A 21,814-nucleotide genomic window follows, 5' to 3' on the forward strand; every position below is an offset into this window, starting at 1 on the left:
CGCCCCAAACGACCCCCGAACCCCGAGCGGGAAAGGAGACGCCGGGAAGGTCTGTGCCTGAAATGCGGGGGGTCAGGACATTTCGCAGCAGCGTGCCAACGGCAAGGGGGGGAGGACCGCGGGCTCTCCCAGGGGGGAGGTGCGACACGCCCCCAGCAGGCACGCCGGGCGGAGGACCTCCGCAACGAACCGGGAAGCGCCCAGGCGACGGGAAACGGCCAGGACCTGCTGTAGACGGCGCCGGGCAGCAGGTCCCGCGGTGCGAGGGAAAACCCCTACAGCATGAGGCGCGACCTCCGAACGTGGTAATTTTAGAGCTCCGGAACCCGGAGAACGGACTAAGTTGGGTGGGGGAGGCTCTTTTGGACTCTGGATGCGACCACAGCATGGTCCACCCCCAGATAGCCCGGGCTTTGGGGCTACCGAAGCGCATTCGGAAGGTTCCCCTGGTTTTCGTCCAGATGGACGGCAGCCCGATTCAGGGGGGACCTTTCGGGGAGGAGGTGGGTCCTATCGCCATCCACATAGGGGACCACCAAGAGCTGCGGTGGCTGATCCAGGTCCCCGTAGCGGGATATCGGGCGGTGTTGGGCCTGGATTGGCTGAAGGAACACAACCCCGTGGTGGACTGGCGGGCGGGGACCCTGAAGTTCGACTTGACGGTGGGTGCACGGCATCGGGTCCCCCACGAGAATTCCAGCCACAAGAGGACGGCGGCGCGTCCCAGGGGAGCGGCGGCGGCGCAGCAGGAGATACCAGAGCCCGAGGTCCCGCCAGAGTACCGAGACCTCGCAGCCGTTTTCAGCGAGCGGGAAGCGGACGAGCTACCCCCACACCGCCGCACGGACTGCGCTATCAACATCCCAGAGGGGGCGGTACTACCCAAAGGGCGCATCTACAAGATGAGTGAGGGTGAGCTCAAGGACCTCCGGGAGTTTTTGGGTAAAAATCTGGCCCGAGGTTTCATCCGGCCCGCTTCCAGTCCCATGGGAGCTCCAGTCTTGTTCGTCCGGAAAAAGGATGGGTCCCGACGGCTGTGCCAGGACTACCGGGGCCTCAACGCCATCGCAGCGGGGAACGCTTACCCCCTCCCGCTGATCCCGGATTTGCTGGCCCGGCTGGGCAAAGGGACTCTGTTCACTAAGCTGGACCTAAGGGAGGCGTACTACCGGGTACGCATCCGGGAGGGGGATGAGTGGAAAACAGCGTTTAACTGTCAATTGGGACAATTCGAATTTAAAGTGATGCCGTTCGGTTTAAGCGGGGCACCTGGGGTTTTCATGAGTCTAATTAATGAGGTGTTGCAGGACCTTCTGTTTCAGGGGGTGGTTGTTTATTTGGATGACGTCCTGATCTACAGCCAAGATCCCCAAGAGCACGTGACCCTGGTGAGGGAGGTGTTAAAGCGCCTGCTGGCAAACCACCTATACGTGAAGCTGGCTAAGTGCGAATTCCACCGTCCCTCCCTGGACTATTTGGGCTACCGCATCTCAGCCCAGGGCATAGCTATGGACCCCGAGAAGGTGCAGGCGGTGCTGGCCTGGGAAAGGCCCCGCACCCGGAAACAGCTACAAAGCTTCCTGGGGTTTGCTAACTTTTTTAGAGGCTTCATCCCCAGATACTCCTCCGTAGTGGCTCCCCTCACGGACTTGCTAGGTACCAAGGGGAGAGGTCCTCGCGCCACGCGGCCCAGCGCAGCGCTCGGCTGGAATGAGAAATCGGAGGCAGCGTTCCTGGCCCTCAAGCAAGCTTTCGCGTCTGAGCCCACGCTACTGCACGTCGACCCAACCCAGCCGATGGTGGTACAAGTCGACGCCAGCGACGCAGCAGCCGGGGCGGTTCTCCTGCAGCGAGACAAGGCGGGACAGCTGAGGCCGGCGGCCTACCTCTCACGAAAATTCGCCGAAACGGAGCGGAACTGGTCTACCTGGGAGAAGGAGGCGTTTGCGATTAAGTTCGCCCTCACCGAATGGCGGCATTGGCTGGAGGAAACAGAGGAGCCGTTCGAGGTCTGGACAGATCACAAGAATCTGGAGGCGCTCCGGCAACCACGATCCCTGAACGCCAAGCAGATGAGGTGGGCGGAGTTCTTTTCGCGGTACAATTTCAAGCTTGGTCACATCCCCGGCAAAGAGAATTTCCTCGCGGACGCCCTCTCCCGCCTGCCGCATTATGGGGAGGGGTACGCTCCCTGCACCAGGTCCGTGTTTGGTGAGGAGCAGCTGGGACGGGGGGTCGTCACTAGGCGTCGGGCCAGGGAGGAATGGGAGCCCGACCCGGCGACCGCCCCGCTCCGAGACCGCCTAGTGGCAGCCTACGGGACAGACGAGGAGCTGGCTGAGCTCCGGGACTCTTTGATTTTGGACTCCGGTCTCTGGCGGAGGGGGGAGGCTGTCTACGTCCCGGAAGGGCTACGACGGGAAGCCCTCAGCCTCTGCCACGATGCTAAGACCGCCGGGCACTTCGGTTTCGTAAAATCCTGGAAGTTGGCCCGGCGGCGGTTTTGGTGGCCCAGTCTGCGGCGGGACACAAAAGCTTACGTCAGTGGTTGTCCTGTCTGCCTGACCTGCAAGCCGGGGGTTGGCAAGCCGAAAGGTCTGCTGCACCCGCTCGAGGTCCCGACCCGGCCGTGGTCAGTGATCTCCATGGACTTTATAACAGACTTGCCTCCCAGCAAGGGGAAAACGGTGATCTGGGTGGTGGTAGATCTATTTTCCAAACAGGCCCATTTCATTCCTTGCGCCAGTGTCCCCAGTGCTTCACAGTTGGCTCGGATGTTCCTGGATCACGTGTTCCGACTGCACGGGCTGCCGGACAAGGTGATTTCCGATCGGGGCTCACAATTCGTGTCCCGGTTTTGGCAAGCTTTCCTGCGCCTGTTAGACATCGAGCAAGGGCTGAGCTCCGCTTACCACCCCCAGACGGACGGGCAGACCGAGCGGGTTAATCAAGTACTGGAGCAGTACTTGCGGTGTTTCGGTTCCTATCATCAAGACACCTGGGTGCCCCTGCTCCCCCTGGCCGAGTTCGCGTACAACAACGCAGACCACAGCAGCACGGAGATGTCGCCTTTTGCCGTCGTCTACGGGACAGACCTGAGACACTTCCCGGAGCTTGGAGAGGTCCCCGCCCGGGAATCGGCCGACCTTCGCGAGTGGGGGAAGCGTGCCGGGAGCTGCTGGAAGTCGCTGCAGGAGCAGCTCCACAAAGTCAAGGCAGCGCAGAAAGAGGACGCCGACCGGAAGAGACGACCAGCTGAGGAGATCCGACCGGGGGATCGAGTTTACCTTTCCACCCGGAACCTACGGTTGAATTTGCCCAGCAAGAAGCTAGGCCCTCGGTTTTTGGGGCCTTTCGAGGTCTTGGCCCCGATCAACGAAGTTTCGGTCAAGCTCAAGCTCCCCAAGAACCTCCGGCACATCCATCCCGTCTTTCACGTGAGCCTTCTAAAAAAAACTCCGGACGGTGACGTTTGGCACCCCGTGTTTTCCCCGCCAGCGCCCGAGGTCCTGCCGGGGGGGGAGCACCACGAGGTGGCGGATATCCTGGACTCTAGACTCCACAGGGGGAAGTTGCAGTACCTCGTGGAATGGAAGGACTTCGCTTTGGGGGACCGGGAATGGGTCTGGGCAGCGGACGTCCTTGCGCCCCGACTCACTGAACGTTTCCACAAGCGGTATCCTGGCCGTCCCGGGGGGTTGGAGAATGGACCTTTGGGGGGGCAGAATGTCGTGGTTCGGTCCTTGGTGGCTTGGGAACCGGACCGAACCCCGCCATCAGAGGCGCCCGCGATCACGGAGGTAGGGCATGGTGATCATAGGCAAGCCGGCAGCTGGGCGCCCCACCCGATCGTTGAGGTGGCAATGGCCGCTAAAGAACCTCAATGTCCCCCCCCACCTTTTGACAAGGGCCCGGAGATGGCCCTTTGTTCCAGGAAAATGGGCCATCAGGAACCCCGGAAAACCTCGCATATGTGCATGAGTCATGATTGTATCAGCATGTTCCCTCCGCAAGTACTGGGTGGGGCAATACAGCCTAAGGAGGTGGGTTTTGTATAAAAGGGAGCTTCCACCTGGAGTTCGGTGGAAGCTCTTACTCCATACCAGCGGACTCCACGTTGCTGAAATAAAGCTTGTTCCTGTTGTATCGTTCACCAGGCCTGGCGTGACGTTTTCTTCAAAGGGGCACCCTGTTTTTTCAGTTAGCAAGCGGGTCCCCGACATTATCCTATGGCATCTTATGGCTTAATTTGGATTTTATGACACAGTTTACTAATTTGCCACAAATTGCTTTTGCTTGATATATCCACAGTTATGATGGCTGTTCATTGAGTCTGAGGAAGAGGGCTTGAACTCGGAAGCTCCCGCCTTGAAGAAGAAGAAGAAGAGTTGGTTCTTAGATGCCGCTTTTCCCTACCTGAAGGAGGCTCAAAGCGGCTTACAGTCGCCTTCCCTTTCCTCTCCCCACAACAGACACCCTGTGGGGTGGGTGAGGCTGAGCGAGCTCTGATATCACTGCCCGGTCAGAACAGTTTTTTATCAGTGCCCTGGCGAGCCCAAGGTCTCCCAGCTGGGTTGCATGTGGAGGAGTGCAGAATCGACCCCGGCATGCCAGATTAGAAGTCCGCACTCCTAACCTCTACACCAAACTGGCTCTTGAATAAATCTTGGTTGGCCTTAAAGGTGCCCCTGAACTCTATGGTCCATTTGGGCGCTGAGAAATGAAAACCACATTCTCCTCTTGCAAGTTTTGCCTTCATAGGAAAAACTGTTTTTCACAAAGCAGACATTTAAATGGATACACATACAATCCCAATCCCACTCTTTAGCAACAGACCATAATAAATCATCCTTTCCATTTCCAGTCAGATGCAAATGCATCATCCAGGACAGTCAACGGAGCCCAGGAGAGGCCTAATGAACTGTCTGGAATCAGGTAGGCCCTGAATGATTGGATGTCAGTACAATTAGACAATAGGTCAGGGGTAGTCAAACTGCGGCCCTCCAGATGTCCATGGACTACAATTCCCATGAGCCCCTGCCAGCGAACGCTGGCAGGGGCTCATGGGAATTGCAGTCCATGGACATCTGGAGGGCCGCAGTTTGACTACCTCTGCAATAGGTTATAAAATTATATAAACATTTATTGTGCGCAGCTCTTTTTTTAAAAAAAAATTGAAGTTAATAACATACCCAAAGCTGTGTGAGCACTTTAATATGTGTGGGACTATGCTGTGACTGAAAAAAATATCATATGCACCATACAATCTGAGGCCTTAGATTGCATGGAGCATATGATATTTTTCCAATAATCGTATGCTTTTAATTCCAATTTTTTAAAAGAAAAACAATGCTGTGCACAATACATGTTTATATGGAATAAAGCTAAAGGTATCCCCTGTGCAAGCACAGGGTCATGCCTGACCCTTGGGGTGATGCCCTCCAGCGTTTTCATGGCAGACTCAATACGGGGTGGTTTGCCAGTGCCTTCCCCAGTCATTACCGTTTACCTCCCAGCAAGCTGGGTCCTCATTTGACCGACCTCGGAAGGATGGAAGGCTGAGTCAACCTTGAGCCGGCTGCTGGGATTGAACTCCCAGCCTCATGGGCAGAGCTTCAGACAGCATTTCTGCCACTTACCACTCTGCACCACAAGAGGAATAGATCTGGCCAAAACCAATTCCTGTATATTCTTGTGAAGAATCCAAAAGCAAGACAAAGCCAAATTCTTGTGCAGAATCCCAAGGTAAGGCAAATAATCAATAGTCTCTCCGAATGCAACAGTATTTCTGCCTTCCCGTTGATCCTTGAACCCAGCCAGTCTCAAGTGATACCTTCCGGCTCTGCCAGTCACTTCAATAAGTTTCGATCTTAAATCCTTGGAAACATTCACTACTTCAGAGGCTGCTTCAAGGACTGAGATGCTGGGTTCACTATCATCCAACCAAAGCCCCTACAACTGAGGACAAGAGCTGACCCGCCCTCCTTCATTGTCTTTGTTATCTTTGTTATCTTCTCTGAGCATGGAAAATCTATTAGTCTGACTCTATTAGTCTGAATCTATTAGTCTAACCTTGTCAGTATTGTCCAAGAGTCTGGAAACACCCACTTTTAGCATTACTGCCGGGCCTGCAGACCACCAAATATAAGTCCAGAATGCAATTTGTTTGGTTGTCTGATAATATTTGACATATCTTATATGTTATACATTTACATTTATGTAAACCACCCTGAGCCTCTGGGGAGGGCAGTATATGAACGAACGAACGAATGAAATGCTGGCTGCTGAGGAAGTCTGTTGAAAACCCAATTCCACCGCTGTGGTTTTCGGCCGTTGTTCTGAATAAGCCGTTACTCTTATCACAGCTTGTCTCTTGGTTCAACCACCAGCCCTTGACAAATTTTCTTGGGTCTGGAGGGGCCAGCCTAAAACTTTAAGCCCCAGACTAATTGTTCATCCTTCTGGGTTTTGTATTTTAATAAACAAAATTTTCTAATTACTGCTTCCCCACATCCTAATCCTGACCACAGTTTCATGTAATTTTATCAACACTAGGACTGTGACAAATATGTGATGCATGAACCAGTGGCTTTCATCGCTGTAACAATAAACTCTGACCCTAGCCTCACTGCTCTGAAATTTCTTGTGATTCCAGTATTGCTCCTTTTAACAGAAAACTGGATCCAACAGTAGGAGGATTGCCAATCTCCAGGTGGGGCCTGGAGATCTCCCACTATTAAATTGCTCTCCAGAGGACCCAGATCAGTTCCCCTGGAGAAAATGGCTGCTTCAGACTCTGCTGAGGCCCCTCCCTTCCTAGGCTCCACCCACAAAATTCCAGCGTATTTCCCAACCCAGAGCCAGCAACCCTAAGGAGCAGGCTTCTCAGCCCCCTTGATGCTGGCAGAGTCACATGCCCTGGTTACATCACTTCCGGTGACCACCCAGAAGTGACACCTGATAGGTCTAGAAACTGCCGGAAACTCTCAGCTTCAGAAAGTGACCAGAAGCCCTCCCGGGATGTGTTCTTCCCCTTTAAGCCTTCCAGTGTGACCAGGGAGGTGGGAAAGCAAAGTGGGAAAATTTACTTACATGCCCCAAAGTTGTGGCACCCCCTGCAGGAGGGGCATTTGAGGTTTTGTAGCCGAGGTTAGGAGGCTTCAGCATAGATGCTGAAGTTTCCCAGGACTAAGAAGCTTAGAGAAAGATATGACGTCTCCTGAAATTGGGAAGCTGCCTGAAACTTATACTTTCCACCCCACCCTTCTCCACAGTGCAGCACTGCTGGACAGTCGACAATCGTACAGCTGCACGGTACGGATCCAGCCCTACACGGCAACCCCAGTGCAGGATAGTTTCTTAATACGGTCAGCGACCAGCAGAAAACACACGACTGACCACCACGTGAAAAGCAAGCTGTGAGGATGACATAAATTAGCGCAGCAAACTAGTCAAATTAGCAAATCTGTCCGGATAGAACTTTCCTTTTCCTAGAGACAATATTTTGCGACATCGTCCCTCTTTTTAAGACAGTCTTAATCCAGCCTCCCAGGAGAAATGTTACTAGACATCCCTCCGCAGATTTCAAATAGCTCTCCAAGGGCTTAAAGCGAGAGAAGGGGGGGGGATTCTTGGCTGGTTCCCTTCCTCCTCATGTGGCATGCAACGCAAAGGAATATGGGATGCTGCCGTATAAAGGGTGTCTCAGAGATTGCCGCTGATACTGCGCAAACAATACAGTGGGAGGAGGCGTGTCCTTTCTTCCTTCAGAAAAGGGCCCTGCTCTGGCTGGGATTATTGATGTTTGTGAGGAAATCACTGATGAGGGGATCAAAATTGATGAAGGATTCAAATCAACAGCGTCAGACAGATCTCCCCCACCTTTCTGCCAGGGAAATTGAAAGAGAACTGAAACCACGTGGGAAGTCAGACTGAAACGAGCCCAGAAAATCCCTCGATTCTGAAAAAAGCCCCACGCTTGAGAGCCGTCACGTGCTCAAGAACCTCACTCCCCAAAAGAGGGCATCTACTAGTAGCCACGGCTAATGCAAATTCTGAGACTCTGACAGACAGAATATCTGGATGGGGCCACCAAAGCCAAAAGCCTACCCCAGGGAGTGGCCAAACTGTGGCTCTCCAGATGATCATGGACTAAAATGACCATGAGCTCCTGCCAGCAGGGGCTCATGGTAACTGTAGTTCACTGACATCTGGAAAACCACAGGGTGGTTTACAAAAATCATGGCGGAACAAGAACAGTAAAGAGAAATCAGCAGCTAGTAACAGAAATAACAATACATCTCTAATATGGTAAAACAATGGAACAGGAGCGAACAGAAGATCATTACAGCATACTGAGGCCCCTTGGTTGGACGGTACAGGTGATTATTTACATGGGAGGGGGGCTCGGGGGGGGGCAGAGGAAGGAGTGGTTCAGGTTGACCCCAACCAAATGCCTGGGGGAGGAGCTCCCTTCTGCAGGCCCTGCAGAATTGCTCTAGTTCCATCAGGGCCCTGATCTCCTCCGGGAGCTTGTTCCACCAGGTGGGGGCAGAGAAGGCTCGGGCCCTGGTTGAGGTCAAGCGACCTTCCTTGAGGCCAGCATTCTGTCGTGCCAGTCGCTGACCAGTCCATTGAGAGAAGTACCGGGGGGGCATTGGTTCCCACAAAGCATTCAGGAATCCAGTTGGATCTATAAGTCTCCGCAGGCGAGCTAAAATCTGCTCGTCTGCCAACTGAGGAGGGGGTGGCAGCCTTAGCCGGGCCTGCAGGGCATAGCAGTCTGACCATGGCACGGCATTGGCTGAGACCAGATCCACGTTCTGCCCTGCGCTGAAAAGATCATATATTTACCCAGAATGCCTGTTTCTTCCCCGCCAAGTTCATATTTCCATTGTTTACTTTTATCTCATCTAAACAAATTGTTTCTTTCCATCTCATTATGTAGAAAAAAGAAAAAAATGTTTTTTAGCCCTCGCTTTTCTCTCCCCAGAGAGATTGGAATCTGCTGCTCCCACAGCAGCTTCCAGTCGCCTTCCCTTTCCTCTCCCCACAACAGACCCCTGTGAGGTGGGTGAGGCTGAGAGAGCCCTGAGATTACTGAAGAAGAAGAAGAAGAAGAAGAAGAGTGGGGTTTTATATTCTGTTTTTTACTACCTGAAGGAGTCTCAAAGCCTTCCCTTCCTCTCTCCACAACAGACAGCCAGTGAGGGAGGTGGGGCTGAGAGAGCGCTGACAGGACTCCTCTGGGAGAACAGCACTCTCAGGACTGCGACTGGCATGAGGCCCCTAGCTGGTTGCACATGGAGGAGCAAGGAACCAAACCTGGTTCTCCAGATTAGAGGCTGCTGCTCTTAGCCACTACACAACGCTGCCTGTAGTCTAGTGTTGGACTCCATTTTCTATTAAAGCCTGTTTTGCATCAAATATGTCGGTTTTGACCGATATCCGGTCAGTTTATTTAAGCACACTGTAAGACCTGGCAGGGCTCCTTTCTTCCATCTCAATGCTTATCAAATCCTGGCAGCTGCTGCCACCTCTTCATCCAGAACGTCTGGACCTTCGTGCCCACAAGGCGGTTCACGTCCCCACCCGAGTCCTTGCGGTGCCCCTTCCCCCTCCTGCTGCGGTTCAGGAGAGTCTGAGCTCAGCGAGGCTCCAAAAAATGGTTCGTAATTAACAGATCAACAGAATGATACATTGATATGCCGATGGCCAGCTTTTAAAAATCTGTGGGAAACGGAGCCAGTGGCTGAGTGGCCACCGTGGGGGGGGGGGGAACTCAGGGGAAACCCGCTGTCTGGAAGCATCGGCAGCCACAGCAAAACAGGGTTTCCGCCGGAAGAGGATTTAGTCGTGTGCTTCCGAAGGCAGGAGGACACCACAGTCACACAGGGGAAGAATGGCATTTGGAGAGTCATAACGGGTGGTGTGGGTGTTCTGTCCTGATGAGCCCCCTAATGCAGGGGTAGTCAACCTGTGGTTCTTCAAATGTCCATGGATTACAATTCCCATGAGCCCCTGCCAGCAAACGCTGGCAGGAGCTCATGGGAATTGTAGTCCATGAACATATGGAGGACCACAGGTGGACTACCCCTGCCCTAATGGACATGGCACCTTGCCCCTGGGCCTGAAAACCCCATTTCCTGCCACACAGGTGCCTTCCGCGCACAGTTGTGCCTTTGTGCTTTCCCTGTTGCCAAGGCCCCTGCAGGTAAGGCGTAGCGACAGCAAGGGGGCTTCCACGTGGCTTCCCTGCCCCAATTCCCCACTGCAGCCATACAGGTCCTCTCTGGTCGACTAGAATAGCGATCCCCAACCTGTGGGCTGCGGACCACATGTGGTCCTTCGACTAATTGGAGGTGGGCCCCGAAGGACACCTTCTCTCCCCCCCCCCCGGCCCTCTACTTCATCCCCCCCAGCCCTTTACAACACACTTCATTGTCTCCCATCACTCCCAGATGGGACTATCTCATTGCAGAGAAACAGTCAGAGTAGTTCAGCAGTGGAATAGGCTGCCTAAGGAGGTGGTGAGCTCCCCCTCACTGGCAGTCTTCAAGCAAAGGTTGGATGCACACTTTTCTTGGATGCTTTAGGATGCTGTGGGCTGATCCTGCGTTGAGCAGGGGGTTGGACTAGATGGCCTGTGTGGCCCCTTCCAACTCTATGATTCTATGATTCTAATACCCAGCAGTTGCTGGTCCCTAGACCCAAGGAGGTATATCTGGCCTCAAACAGGGCCAGGACGTTTTCTGTCCCGGCTCCTACTTGGTGGAATGAGCTTCCGGAGAGCATCCAGGCCTGATGGAACTGGCACACACCCGCCAGGCCTGAAAGACGGAGCTCTTCTGCCAGGATGGGGCCAAAGTTAACATCTATCTACCCACCTTTTTTTAATCAGACATTCTTTATTTAAATTAATTTTATAATTCATTTATGTTTTAACTTTGTATTTTATAGCATCATAGAAAAATATATAATTTTGTACACTGCCCTGAGCCAGCTTGCCGGGAGGGCTAAGAATCAATCCAACAATCAACTTTTCTAGTGTTAATTATTTTAAGAATAAAAAAAAAGAAGAATAAAAAATCCCCTGCGGGGTGGGGGAGGGATGGCTGCCATGGGAACAGGATCCAGAAAGATGTCTACTATTGGGGCTGGGAAAAGCCCAAATTTCCCCACCCTGCAGCAGCCATCCTGGCTTTACCGTGATCTACCCCAGAACTACAGAGCAAAGGTTAGAAATGGGAAGAAAGTAGAGGAAACCCTCGGAGGCACATTAATGCGTCATAATACTCGGGAGAAGCAGAGAAAAGACTTGCTTCCCAAGAGCATGGGAACCAAGGAGATAACCCGCCCATTTGTATAACGTTATCCTGATATAACAATATTCTAATGCCGACTTTTTAAAAAATTGTAAAAGCTCCAGGGGCAGGTGGGGGGGTCGGCTGGCTGGCTGGCTGCTGCTGGGGAACCCGGCAGGTTAACTTGCCCTGCGGCTGCCCCACAACCACATAGATTTCTCAGCAGATGCACCAGCAAAAGGGAACCCACAAGCCTTTCCCCACGTGGAAACCACCAAGGTCCTTTTCTTCTGATCGAGACTAGCAGGGGGTGACAAAGGATGCTGGTTGGCAGGGGCCTACAACCAAGGATCCAGAATGTAAGAACACCAGAAGAGCCCTGTTGGATCTGACCAGGGAGGGTCCATGTAGTCCAGCCTCCCGCCTCACACAGGGGCCAACCACTTCCTCTAGACCAGTGGTAGTCAATCTGTGGTCCTCCAGATGTCCATGGACTACAATTCCCATGAGCCCCTGCCAGTAAATGCTGGCAGGGGCTCATGGGAATTGTAGTCCATGGACATCTGGAGGACCACAGGTTGACTACCACTGCTCTAGACAGCCAACAGCAGGACAGAGAGGCTGAGGCCTTCCTAAGAACATCAGAATATCCCTGCTGGATCTGACCAGGGAGGGTCCATCTGCTCCAGCATCCTGTCTCACATAGTGGCCAACCAGTTCCTCTGGAGAGCCAACAAAAGGGCAGAGAGGCTGAGGCCTTCCTAAGAACACAAGAGGAGCCCTGCTGGGTCAGACCAGGGAGGATCCATCCAGTCTAGCCTCCTTTCACAGACTAGCCAACCAGGTCCTCCGGAGGGCCAACCGTAGGGTATAGAGACTGAGGCCTTCCTAAAAATATCCGAAGAGCCCTGCTGGGTCAGACCATCTAGTTCAGCATCCTGTCTCATCCTGCCAACAACATCCTCTGGTATTCAAAGGATTAGCGCCTCTGAATGTGGAGGTTCCCTTGAGACTAGGGCTAGTAGCCACTGAAAGGCTTATTTATCCCCCATGGATCTATCTAATTCCCCTTTAAAGTTTATTCCTGAGGCCATCACTACGTCCTCTGGCAGCAAATCCCACATTTTAATCACTCCCTGTGTAAAGTAAGAGTTCCTTTTATCCGTCCTGAATCTACACCGCACCAACTCCACTGAGAGATGAGAGAGCAGACCAGCTGCCAGGCATCCAAAATGAACAATGTGCAAATTCACGCAACTGTGCTAACACAAGTATTATTAAGTATTTATTATTAAGTTTATAAATATTACCAGTCAACACATCAATTATCCATCACGTTAACCCCCCCATTTCCACTTGCACAAATCAGCTCTGCCAGGCCGTGTCTTTGATGCTCTGAGTTTTCGGTGGCCATTTGGCTGTTTAGTTGTAAGGGGTTGCTGGTCCCTTGGCGGCTTCCTCAATGCCACGGCTAAAAATAGCTGCCCGCCTTGTGGAAATTCTGCAGAGGCCATTTCCTGGCAAGCTCAGAAGGAGCTCCAGGGCCGGAGGAGTCCCCGCCCTGGGGAGGAAGCAGCCAAGCAGGGGACGTTTGAGGCCTTTCCCTGCTTTTCAAGTGCCCGGCCTCATCATTGAGGGTTCGGGGAAGCCCCTGCTGAGCACAGCCCACGGAGGTCCCCAGATCTTTTGAGTCTAGGGGCACCTTTGGAATTCTGATACAGGGGGAGTGTGGGGAGCAACTACAAAATGGCTGCCGGAAGAGGCAAAGCCAGCCACAAAATGGCTGCCTGGGGAGGAGGAGCCACTATGGCAGACCAGTATGGCTATCCTCTGAAACTATTCCGGACTTGCCAGATGCATGCTGGCTGTCTTCCACGCGTGACCACAACCTGCAGGAAACAAGCAGCTTGGAAGAAGAAGAGGAAGAAGAAGAAGTTGGTTCCTATATGCCGCTTTTCGCTACTCGAAGGAGTCTCAAAACAGCTTAGATTTGCCTTCCCTTTCCTCTCCCCACAACAGACACCCTGCGAGGAAGGGGAGGCCGAGAGACCCCTGATATGACTGAAGAAGAAGAAGAGTTGGTTCTTATATGCCGCTTTTCTCTACCCAAAGGAGTCTCCAAGCGGCTTACAGTCACCTTCCCTTTCTTCTCCCCACAACAGACACCCTGTGAGAGAGGGGAAGCTGAGAGAGCCCTGATACTACTGCTTGGTCAGAACAGCTTTATCAGTGCCATGGCGAGATCCAAGGTCACCCAGCTGGCTGCATGTGGGGAGCGCAGATTCAAACCCGGCATGCCAGATTAGAAGTCCTCATCATTCCTAACCACCTCACCAAGCTGGCACACATTTCTCCACACCACAGTGCTCCCTCTGGGCAAACCACGCCGGGAAGCTGCCGTCAGCTCCGTTGTGACAACTGTGTGGTGTACATGGCTGCATGCACATGCCACGCACCTTAGCTGCCGCTGATGGAACCCTACATCAAAACCCGTTTTTCAAAAATCCCCTCAAAATTCTCGCCATCTCTCATGTGGGTACATCAATGCACCATCAATGACCTAACCACTGGAGGACGGAACGGCATAGGAAGCAGCTACAGCCACTCACCTAGAATCCGAAGAGAGAAGGAGGTGCAGTAGACAACGTTTCCCACTGGAATTTCCACTTGGTATTCTCCAGAGTAGTTCTGTTGCGGTTTCAAGAGAGTCAGGCGGCCCGTCGCTGGATCTAGCTTCACTCTGCCCCGGAAGCGGGGGGCAATCCAGAGATCCCCATAGCTTTCTGCCACTAGAGCCCCATCTTTCTTCCAGGAGATATCTGTAAGGTTGGCTTCAATATTCAAATCCGGTTCCAGCATGACTGCTTCTCCACTGAGGCCAAATCTTTCCAAGGGGGGCTTCTCTCGACACCCGAGGCAAACTGGAAACACAAAAATGTGTAATTAGCGGCCTGTGATCGCCACTTCACAAGGCGGGAAGCAAATTTCTACCAGGCCAGATACTGGTTGGGGGGGGGGGCATCATCTGGGCATGGAATTGAGGTCACTGTGGGTGGGCAGGTAGTGCTGAATCCACATTCCTTACAATCCCCTCTTCTTTTTAATTTATTTGGGACAATGTGACTGTAATGTGATGTCAGTAATCTTTAACCGCTCCTCGCGGAGCAGATAAAATAAAACGAAGGCGGGCCCTGTCCGGGATGAGGAAGGGTGCCGGTAGGCCCTTCCCCCGGATTGACAATTGGAGGGCCCAATAGGCAGGTGCGATTGGGCCCTCCAATTGTCAGTCCAGCAGCAATTGGCGAACCGCCTCTTGATCTGCCCCCCTCCGAGTTCCGACGCAGCTGGCCGACCGCCGCCATTACCTCACAGACTTACAAGACCGCAGGTCGCGGCCCCTGCCAACACATCATCCCCCGGCACAGCCAGCCAGCAGCGGCCGCCGGAGGAAGTTTAGGGACCGGCGGCGGAGGCAACACGCCCCACCACGAAGCACCAGCCGGCCAGCTCCAGCGACGCCGCCCGCAGCAGCTCCAGCCTGCCGTGCACGCGCTGGACGCACTGCCGCCGCCCACAACACGTCGCCCACCGGACCAGCCAGCCAGCAGCGGCCGCCGGAGGAAGCTTTGGGGCCCCCGCACTCCACCACGGGCCGTCGGCCGCCCAGCTCCCGCCTGCCGCCCAAGGAACATCGCTCGACCGCCCGGCCAGCCACCGGCGATCGAAGCTCGGTGAAACAGCGAGAGCCGCCACAGCCTGGCGACTTCCTCCTGCTCTCCAGCTCGCCCGCCGCTCACCCCCAAAACACAAGGTAAACGCGAGGCGCCAGGCCCACAGGACGACCCCGGACTTGCCCTGCGGAGCGGATTAAATAAAAGAGTAAGGGCTGTTGGGGAGGAGTTAGGGCTTGCCAGCGCAGCTTGTCACTTGCAGAGATCCTTCCATACTTGGGTGGAGTCGGATGGGGTCAGCACCGAGTTTCTTTTAATTGTTTCTTTTCACAATTGGGACAGTGTCTGCCATTAATTACTAAGCTTGACATTTTTATTGCCTCAATGTTTCTGTGAACTACAACTGAACTCAGCAGGGCTGATTAGCTTTTTTAGGAAAGAATTATTATATGGCATCATATGGCTTAATTTGGATAGAATCATAGTTAGAAGGGAAATCCTGGGTCATCTAGTCTAGCGATCCCCAACCTGTGGGCTGCGGACCACATGTGGTCCTTCAACTAATTGGAGGTGGGCCCCGAAGGACGCCTTCTCCCCCCCCCCCGGCCCTTTACTTCATCCCCCCCAGCCCTTTACAACAGTGGTCCCCAACCCGCGGGCCGCGGGGGGTGCCGGGCCGTGGCTCCCTCTCCCTGCCCCCGCAGTAAAAAACTTCCCGGGCCGCAAGCTTGTGGCCCGGGAAGCTTCTTACTGCGGGAGGGGGGGAGAGGGAATCAGGGCCGCACCCGCACATTGCGCATGAGCGGCCAGGCCGCGCATGCGCACATGCGCCATGTGCTGCCAATATTGTGCATGTGCGGCAATTTCGCGCATGCGCAAAAGCGCCACATATGTGCACAGGCGCGAAAGTGCTGCGCATGCTCCCCCAACCTTTCCTCATACGTCTTGATCTCCAAACCCCTCACCATCTTTGTTGCCCTCCTCTGGGAATGCTCCAGTTTCTCTACATCCCTCTTCAACCAAAACTGAACACAGGACTCCAAATGGGGGCGAACCAGCGCAGAGTAAAGTGGTACCATCACTTCCCATTATATTATGACACAGTTTATTAATTTTCCACAATTTGCTTTTGCCTTATATCTCCACATTTATGACGGTTGTTTGTTTAGTCTGAGGAAGAGTGCATGCACTCAGAAGCTCACGCCTTGAATAAATCTTTGCTGGCCTTAAAGTTGACATTTCGTTGTGCTACTTCAGACCAACACAGCAACCCACTGGAATCTATCCAAGTGTTTAAGGAAACCACTTCAAGGGCCTTTGGGATGCTTTTATCTTTCACACGTGCATAGCTAGGCCACAGTGATAGCGACAATCTCTGCACTCTTATGGGCAGGGCAGAAGCCCCCTCTCTCTGCAGCGCATCATTTGTGATTCAGCCTCAGGAGTTCTCCTTACCTGCCGCCCCTTCCCCTCGGGGTGCCCTGCTTCTCTGAGAAGAAACCCAGCTCCTGGAGAAAGGCTGCTCATTTGTTTGCAGAGGAAACAAGACAAAGACAAACCAAAGAAGGAAGCGATACTAGCATGACAATGAGAAACCGAGACTGACCATTTTTTCCCGCCTTTCAGCTTTGCCGCAGCGGCTGAAAGACCTGGCCAACTCTACCTCTTGATCAGGGGCAGTCAAACTGTGGCCCTCCAGATGTCCACGGACTATAATTCCCATGAGCTCCTGCCAGCGAATGCTGGCAGGGGCTCATGGGAATTGTAGTCCATGGACATCTGGAGGGCCACAGTTTGACTACCCCTGCTCTTGATCGAGGGCTGCCTGCCGGTGAGAAAACAGCGCAAGCCACAACCAGAGATTGCTCATGCCACTGCGACGGCAGTTTCCACCCCGTGCAGAGCCACGCATGTGGAGGCGGGGGCTTCCACATTCCGGCAATTTCTATCCACCATCTGACCGCACTGCAACTCCCATACCGCTGTCCTGAACACGGCTGTGAATGGCTTTAGCTGGTTCTTTCCTTCTAATTTCTGGAGTCCTGCAAACTTCCTTACTGAAATATTTTGCTAGCTCTTCTTATCTTTAAACCGCTCCTGCGGAGCGGATTAAATAAAAGGCTAAGAGCTGTTTGGGAGGAGTTAGGGCAGGCCCAATCAGGAGCCGCTTCGCGTTTTTATCCCGGCCCTCCGAGTGTCCGAAGCGCGGCTCCCCATTGACTGCTTGGCCCGGCCTCGCCTCATCTGCCAGGGGACTCACCGCACAGAAGGAACAGACCTACGACCCGGTGAGTCCTCCCGGCGACCGCTCCTCCCCATTGGGAAAGTAGTGATGCCGCGTCACCCCACCACCCCCAACTAACCCCCCCCTCGAATCTTCTGCGCCGACGTTGCTTCCTCCCCCCCAAATGCACCCACCCACCGCCGACTACCCCCTCGATCCCCCGAACCCTTCCCCTGGCCGCCTCTCAAATCGCCACTCCCCCACCCCTGCCCCCCCCTCGACCGTCCCTTCCCACAGAGCTTTGCCGCTACCGTACTCACGTTAACGCCGTCCTCCGCTTCCCCGCACCTTTCCTCTGCTCGCCCACGCAGCAAGGCCCACACGGCCTCCCTCACGCCGCAGGAATGAACCAGGCATGTGCGGACTTCCACGCATGCCTGTTTGTCCTTCCCACTGCGCTGATGCGGCCCCGCCCCCCAGGCCCAGCCGCCCTACGTCCCCGCGGCCGCGCCTCACCCAACCTGCCTCGCCACCTGGAGGAACGGTAAGCTGTCCCTGTGGTTTACTACGCAAAGCGGTTCACAAACACCTTTTCCATTTGTCTCTCCACAATAGTCAACCTGTGAGGTATGTGGGGTTGTGAGAGATCTGAGAGATCTGGGAATGGGCCGCAGTGACCCAGCAGGCCTCAGGTGTCTCAAAGCATTTTCCAATCGTCTTCCCCTTCTCTCCCCATAGCAGACTCCCCATGAGGGAGGTGGGGTAGCAAGCCTCACAGGGAAGCTGGCAACCCTAAGAGGAAGACTGTCTGTGCACAGCAGTCTTGACCTTAGTAAGGATTTTTATACTGTTTTTTAATTTGCCAGGCCAAGGTTATTTGCCAGTTACTATTTCAGTGACTATGTGTCTCCAGACATTTACTTGTTCTCTATTTCAGTGGTCCCCAACCTTTCTGAGGTTGGGGACCGGCAGGGCATTGGGGCGCGGCCCACGGCCAGGCCCCCGCACCGGGCCGCACTCGCGGCCCGCGCCCCCGCATCAGGCCACGCCCGCGCATCGGGCCACGCCTTGAGCCGCGCCCCCCGATTCCCTCTCCCCGCCCTCCCGCAGTAAGAAGCTTCCCGGGCCGCAAGCTTGCGGCCTGGGAAGTTTTTTACTGCGGGGGGGGGGGGGCGGGGAGAGGGAGAGGGAGCCGCGGCCCGGCGCCATGGCCTTCGCGGCCCGGCCTGCAGGTTGGGGACCACTGCTCTATTTAGTTTCAGGCTGTAAATATTTATTTAGATCTTCCTGCACTTTCCAGACTCACAGGACTGATGCTGGTCTGCCTGTCTGTGCCCCAGAATACAAACAGTTGCTGGTAAGGGCTGGCCATAGCCCAGGAGGGACACACCTGCACCACTCTCTCCCAACTGCAGGCAAAAATGGCTCCTTTGAAGGCTGGACTCTGAGGCATTGTACGATTTTGAAGTCCCATCTCCAAACCTCCAGGAATATTTCCAACCCAGGGGTAGCCAACCTCCAGGTGGGGCCTGGAGAGCTCCTGGAATTACACCTCACCTGCAGAGTATAAAGATCAGCTCCCCAGGCAGAAAGGGCTACTTTGGACAGGGTTGTAATAAAGAAGAAACATTTAAGGCCTCCCAGACAGGTTGTTGTTGAATTGAAAGACTTGAGGCCTACTGCACAGGGTTGTTTTGTAGATGAAACAGAAGACAAAAGAGCCAGTTTCCTCTGCAGAATAACGCTGTACAGTGGCCTCAAATCTGCAGAGAGTTGCAAAGAAGAAAGACACATGGCTTGGCTGTGTCTAACCCCCGGGCAGAGCAGTATTTTAAGTGAGAAGGGGCTTTTCTGTGGCCTCCCTGTCAGGCAACTGTTTGGCAGAAGGGGAAAGCCCCCCCCCCTCAAAAGGAAGGCCCTCAGGCTCCCCTGCGTTGCTCTTGGAAAGGCCTCCTTCCCTCAGTCAGGTCCTGTCAGAGGCTCCTTCGCAGCAGGCCTGAAGGGGGGGGGGGAGGAGCGCATCCACCAGCCTCCTGCCAGCTCTGTCAGGGCTCTGAGGCCATTTGCAGTTGGACATGGCAGTTAGGACAGCCTTGGGGCGAAAAGGGCTGGCACAGCCTCCGTTCTCATCTCCCTTGGCAGCCCTGCTGGCCTCCTCTCCCTGCGGTGGTCAGGAGCAGACTGGCAGCCATGTCTCCAGATTGCCCTGGAACTCTGGTCTGTCCTGGTGAGGGCCCAATTGGAAGGCGCTTCGCACCTTCCAATTGGCCCCTCTGCTTGTCAGTCTGGGGCCAAGGGGCCAATCCGGGAGTTTTGATCACAGACACAGCCCACCCCAACACCCCTTACTGTTTTATTAAGGGGGAACAGATAGGCCTGGGCACCCGAGCATTCGACTGCTCTGCCGTGATCCCCTTGGTGTGTAGACCGCTCCTCTCAGGAAACCTCCCTTCCTCCCGGCTTGACACTCTCTCTCCAGCCTTCTCCAGCTTGGCATCAGGAAAGCTGGACGTGTCCCCTGCATCTGTACCCATCCTAGATTAGAATCCGGTCTCTGCTCTGCCCTCTCTAGCCTGGAGTTCCTTGCAGTTAAAGAACTCGTATTAGTTGGCAAAGACAAAAGAGCCCAGCAGGCAAAAGGAAGTGGCAATTGGGGATGACCCCACCAAGCCTTTTCCACAAGGAACGGTCCCGACGTCACCCCATTTCCCTCATCCCAGAGGCCCCCGTGTTTGCCCAGGGTGGCATCAGACTGTTTCGGCCCCACTAATACATTTTCTTGTGTTTACGCCTAAAGAAACGTGCCTTCCTGCTTTCATTTCCCTCTCCCCCATGGCTTCAAAAACGCTGCCCTGGTCTTCCCTCGATACTGCGGGTGGCCAGCCTGTGGCTCTCCAGATGTCCCTGCCGCTGGCAGGAGCTCATGGGAATTGTAGTCCACTGTCATCTGGAGAGCCTCAGTTTGGCCATCCCTGCTCTACACAGAGGGGTTGGTAGGGAGATTTAGAACAGGAAATAGAAAAGGCACATCTGCTTTACAATGCTCAAGGCAGGAGATTTCAAGGTCTCCCATCCAACTCCTCACCGGGGCCAACTTTGAGACACATGAGACCTGGCCTGGCTTCATAGACCTGAAACGGCTCAGGCTTGCCTGTGGCCTTACAGGGCCGACTCCCTCACATCCACCCATGCGCTAAGGCAGGGGTAGTCAAACTGCGGCCCTCCAGATGTCCATGGACTACAATTCCCAGGAGCCCCCTGCCAGCGAATGCTGGCAGGGGGCTCCTGGGAATTGTAGTCCATGGACATCTGGAGGGCCGCAGTTTGACTACCCCTGCGCTAAGGCTTCTCCTCAGCATAACACCTGCTGGTTGTTCCCTAAAGTAGGGTGGGTCAGACACTCCCATCTAGGGAATTTCCTTCCTGAAGTTAAGGACTCCCCCCACGTCATTCCATACCCCTCTATTGGTAGCCAAAGCCTTACTTGATATTCTCTTCTTCCTTTTTACGCTCCTGGCAACAATCCTTTAGGGTAGGCCACAGGACATGGCTGGGTCAAGGGCACCCATTGGCCTTCAACAGCAGGGAACCTGAACCTGGATCTCCCCAGTCCCAAGAAGGCCAATCGAACCACACTGCTGGTGACAGCTCAGGGTCCTCGCCCCCTTCCTTTCTCAAAGGAGAAGATCGGTTCCATCCTCCAGGCCTGTACTGCACATCTCCCCAAGTGGGGCTTCCAGCAGCTGACAAAATAGACCAGCCCCATCCCATTTTATCACTGCAACAATGGCCCTGTGAGGCGGGGCAGGCCGAGAGATTGCCCACCCAGCTCCCACAGCAGAGGTAACATTTGAACCTCGGTCCCACTGTTTGCCACTGCTCTGAGATTGCATGAGCAGAATGATTCCATGGGGTTTGGGGGACTGTGGTTTGCATCCCCACCCCTCCTCTCCATGCAGCCAGCAGAGTGACCTGGGGCCATCTCAGTTCTCTTAGAGCTCTCTCAGTCCCAACTAACTCCCAGGGGTCTTTAGTTGGGGAAAGTGTTTGTGAACCACTTTGAGACTCCTTCGGGCACTCAAAAGCGGAGGGCAACCACCCCCGCCCCGTTCTTTTCTCTTCACAGCATTGTTGCGGGCAACAGAATAACGTTTAGATCCCAACTAACTCAAGGGCCCGCCCAGGCAGGGCCGCCCGTCCAAACCGGCGGAAGCTGCCGGGCCCATCATGCAGGCGCCGGACGACGCGCTCCCGACGTGTTTGGGCGGCATCGTGTCCCGCCCGGCCCCTGCCCGGGCTTAAGGAGGCCGGGCGCCGCGGGGGTCTCCGCCGGGATCGGGGCCGGGAAGGCGCGCGGGGTCGGCCGCCAAGCAGCCCCGAAGCGAGCAAAGGAGGAGAGCGCGGAGCCCCCTTACCGGCCAGAGCGCCCAGCGCCACCGCGGCCACCAGCCGCCCGCCGTCCAGCCGCATGGCCCCGCCGTCCGCCCGCCCTGCCTGCCTTCCCTTCTGCGGGCGCAAAGCGAAAGTGACGCCCGCCCAGCCCCACCCGGAGGGAGGGAGGGAGGCGGGCAGGAAGGGGCCGGGCGGCCGGGCGGGCGTCCCTCCGCAGCAGCCCT

The 21,814-nt window shown here is 54.7% G+C and overlaps 1 protein-coding gene across 3 annotated transcripts in view; it reads right to left on the bottom strand.

Moving 5' to 3' along the window:
* The window catches only part of CD58 (CD58 molecule), a 36,064-nt gene extending 14,311 nt beyond the window's left edge, over positions 1-21,753 (bottom strand). For 2 of the 3 annotated variants that reach the window (XM_077346288.1, XM_077346287.1), the window contains exons 1-2: positions 21,614-21,753; positions 13,913-14,224 (exon numbers count right to left, since the gene is read on the bottom strand). In XM_077346288.1, the coding sequence (XP_077202403.1) occupies positions 13,913-14,224; positions 21,614-21,668 (367 nt within the window). In that variant the 5' untranslated portion in view covers positions 21,669-21,753. Of the gene's footprint in view, positions 1-13,912; positions 14,225-17,518; positions 17,837-21,613 lie in introns of those variants that run through there. The other variant, XM_077346289.1, reaches the window with a different exon arrangement.
* Between the last annotated feature and the right edge of the window lie 61 nt (positions 21,754-21,814).

The sequence above is a fragment of the Paroedura picta genome, chromosome 7, assembly GCF_049243985.1.
Source record: "Paroedura picta isolate Pp20150507F chromosome 7, Ppicta_v3.0, whole genome shotgun sequence".
Taxonomy (NCBI): domain Eukaryota; kingdom Metazoa; phylum Chordata; class Lepidosauria; order Squamata; family Gekkonidae; genus Paroedura; species Paroedura picta.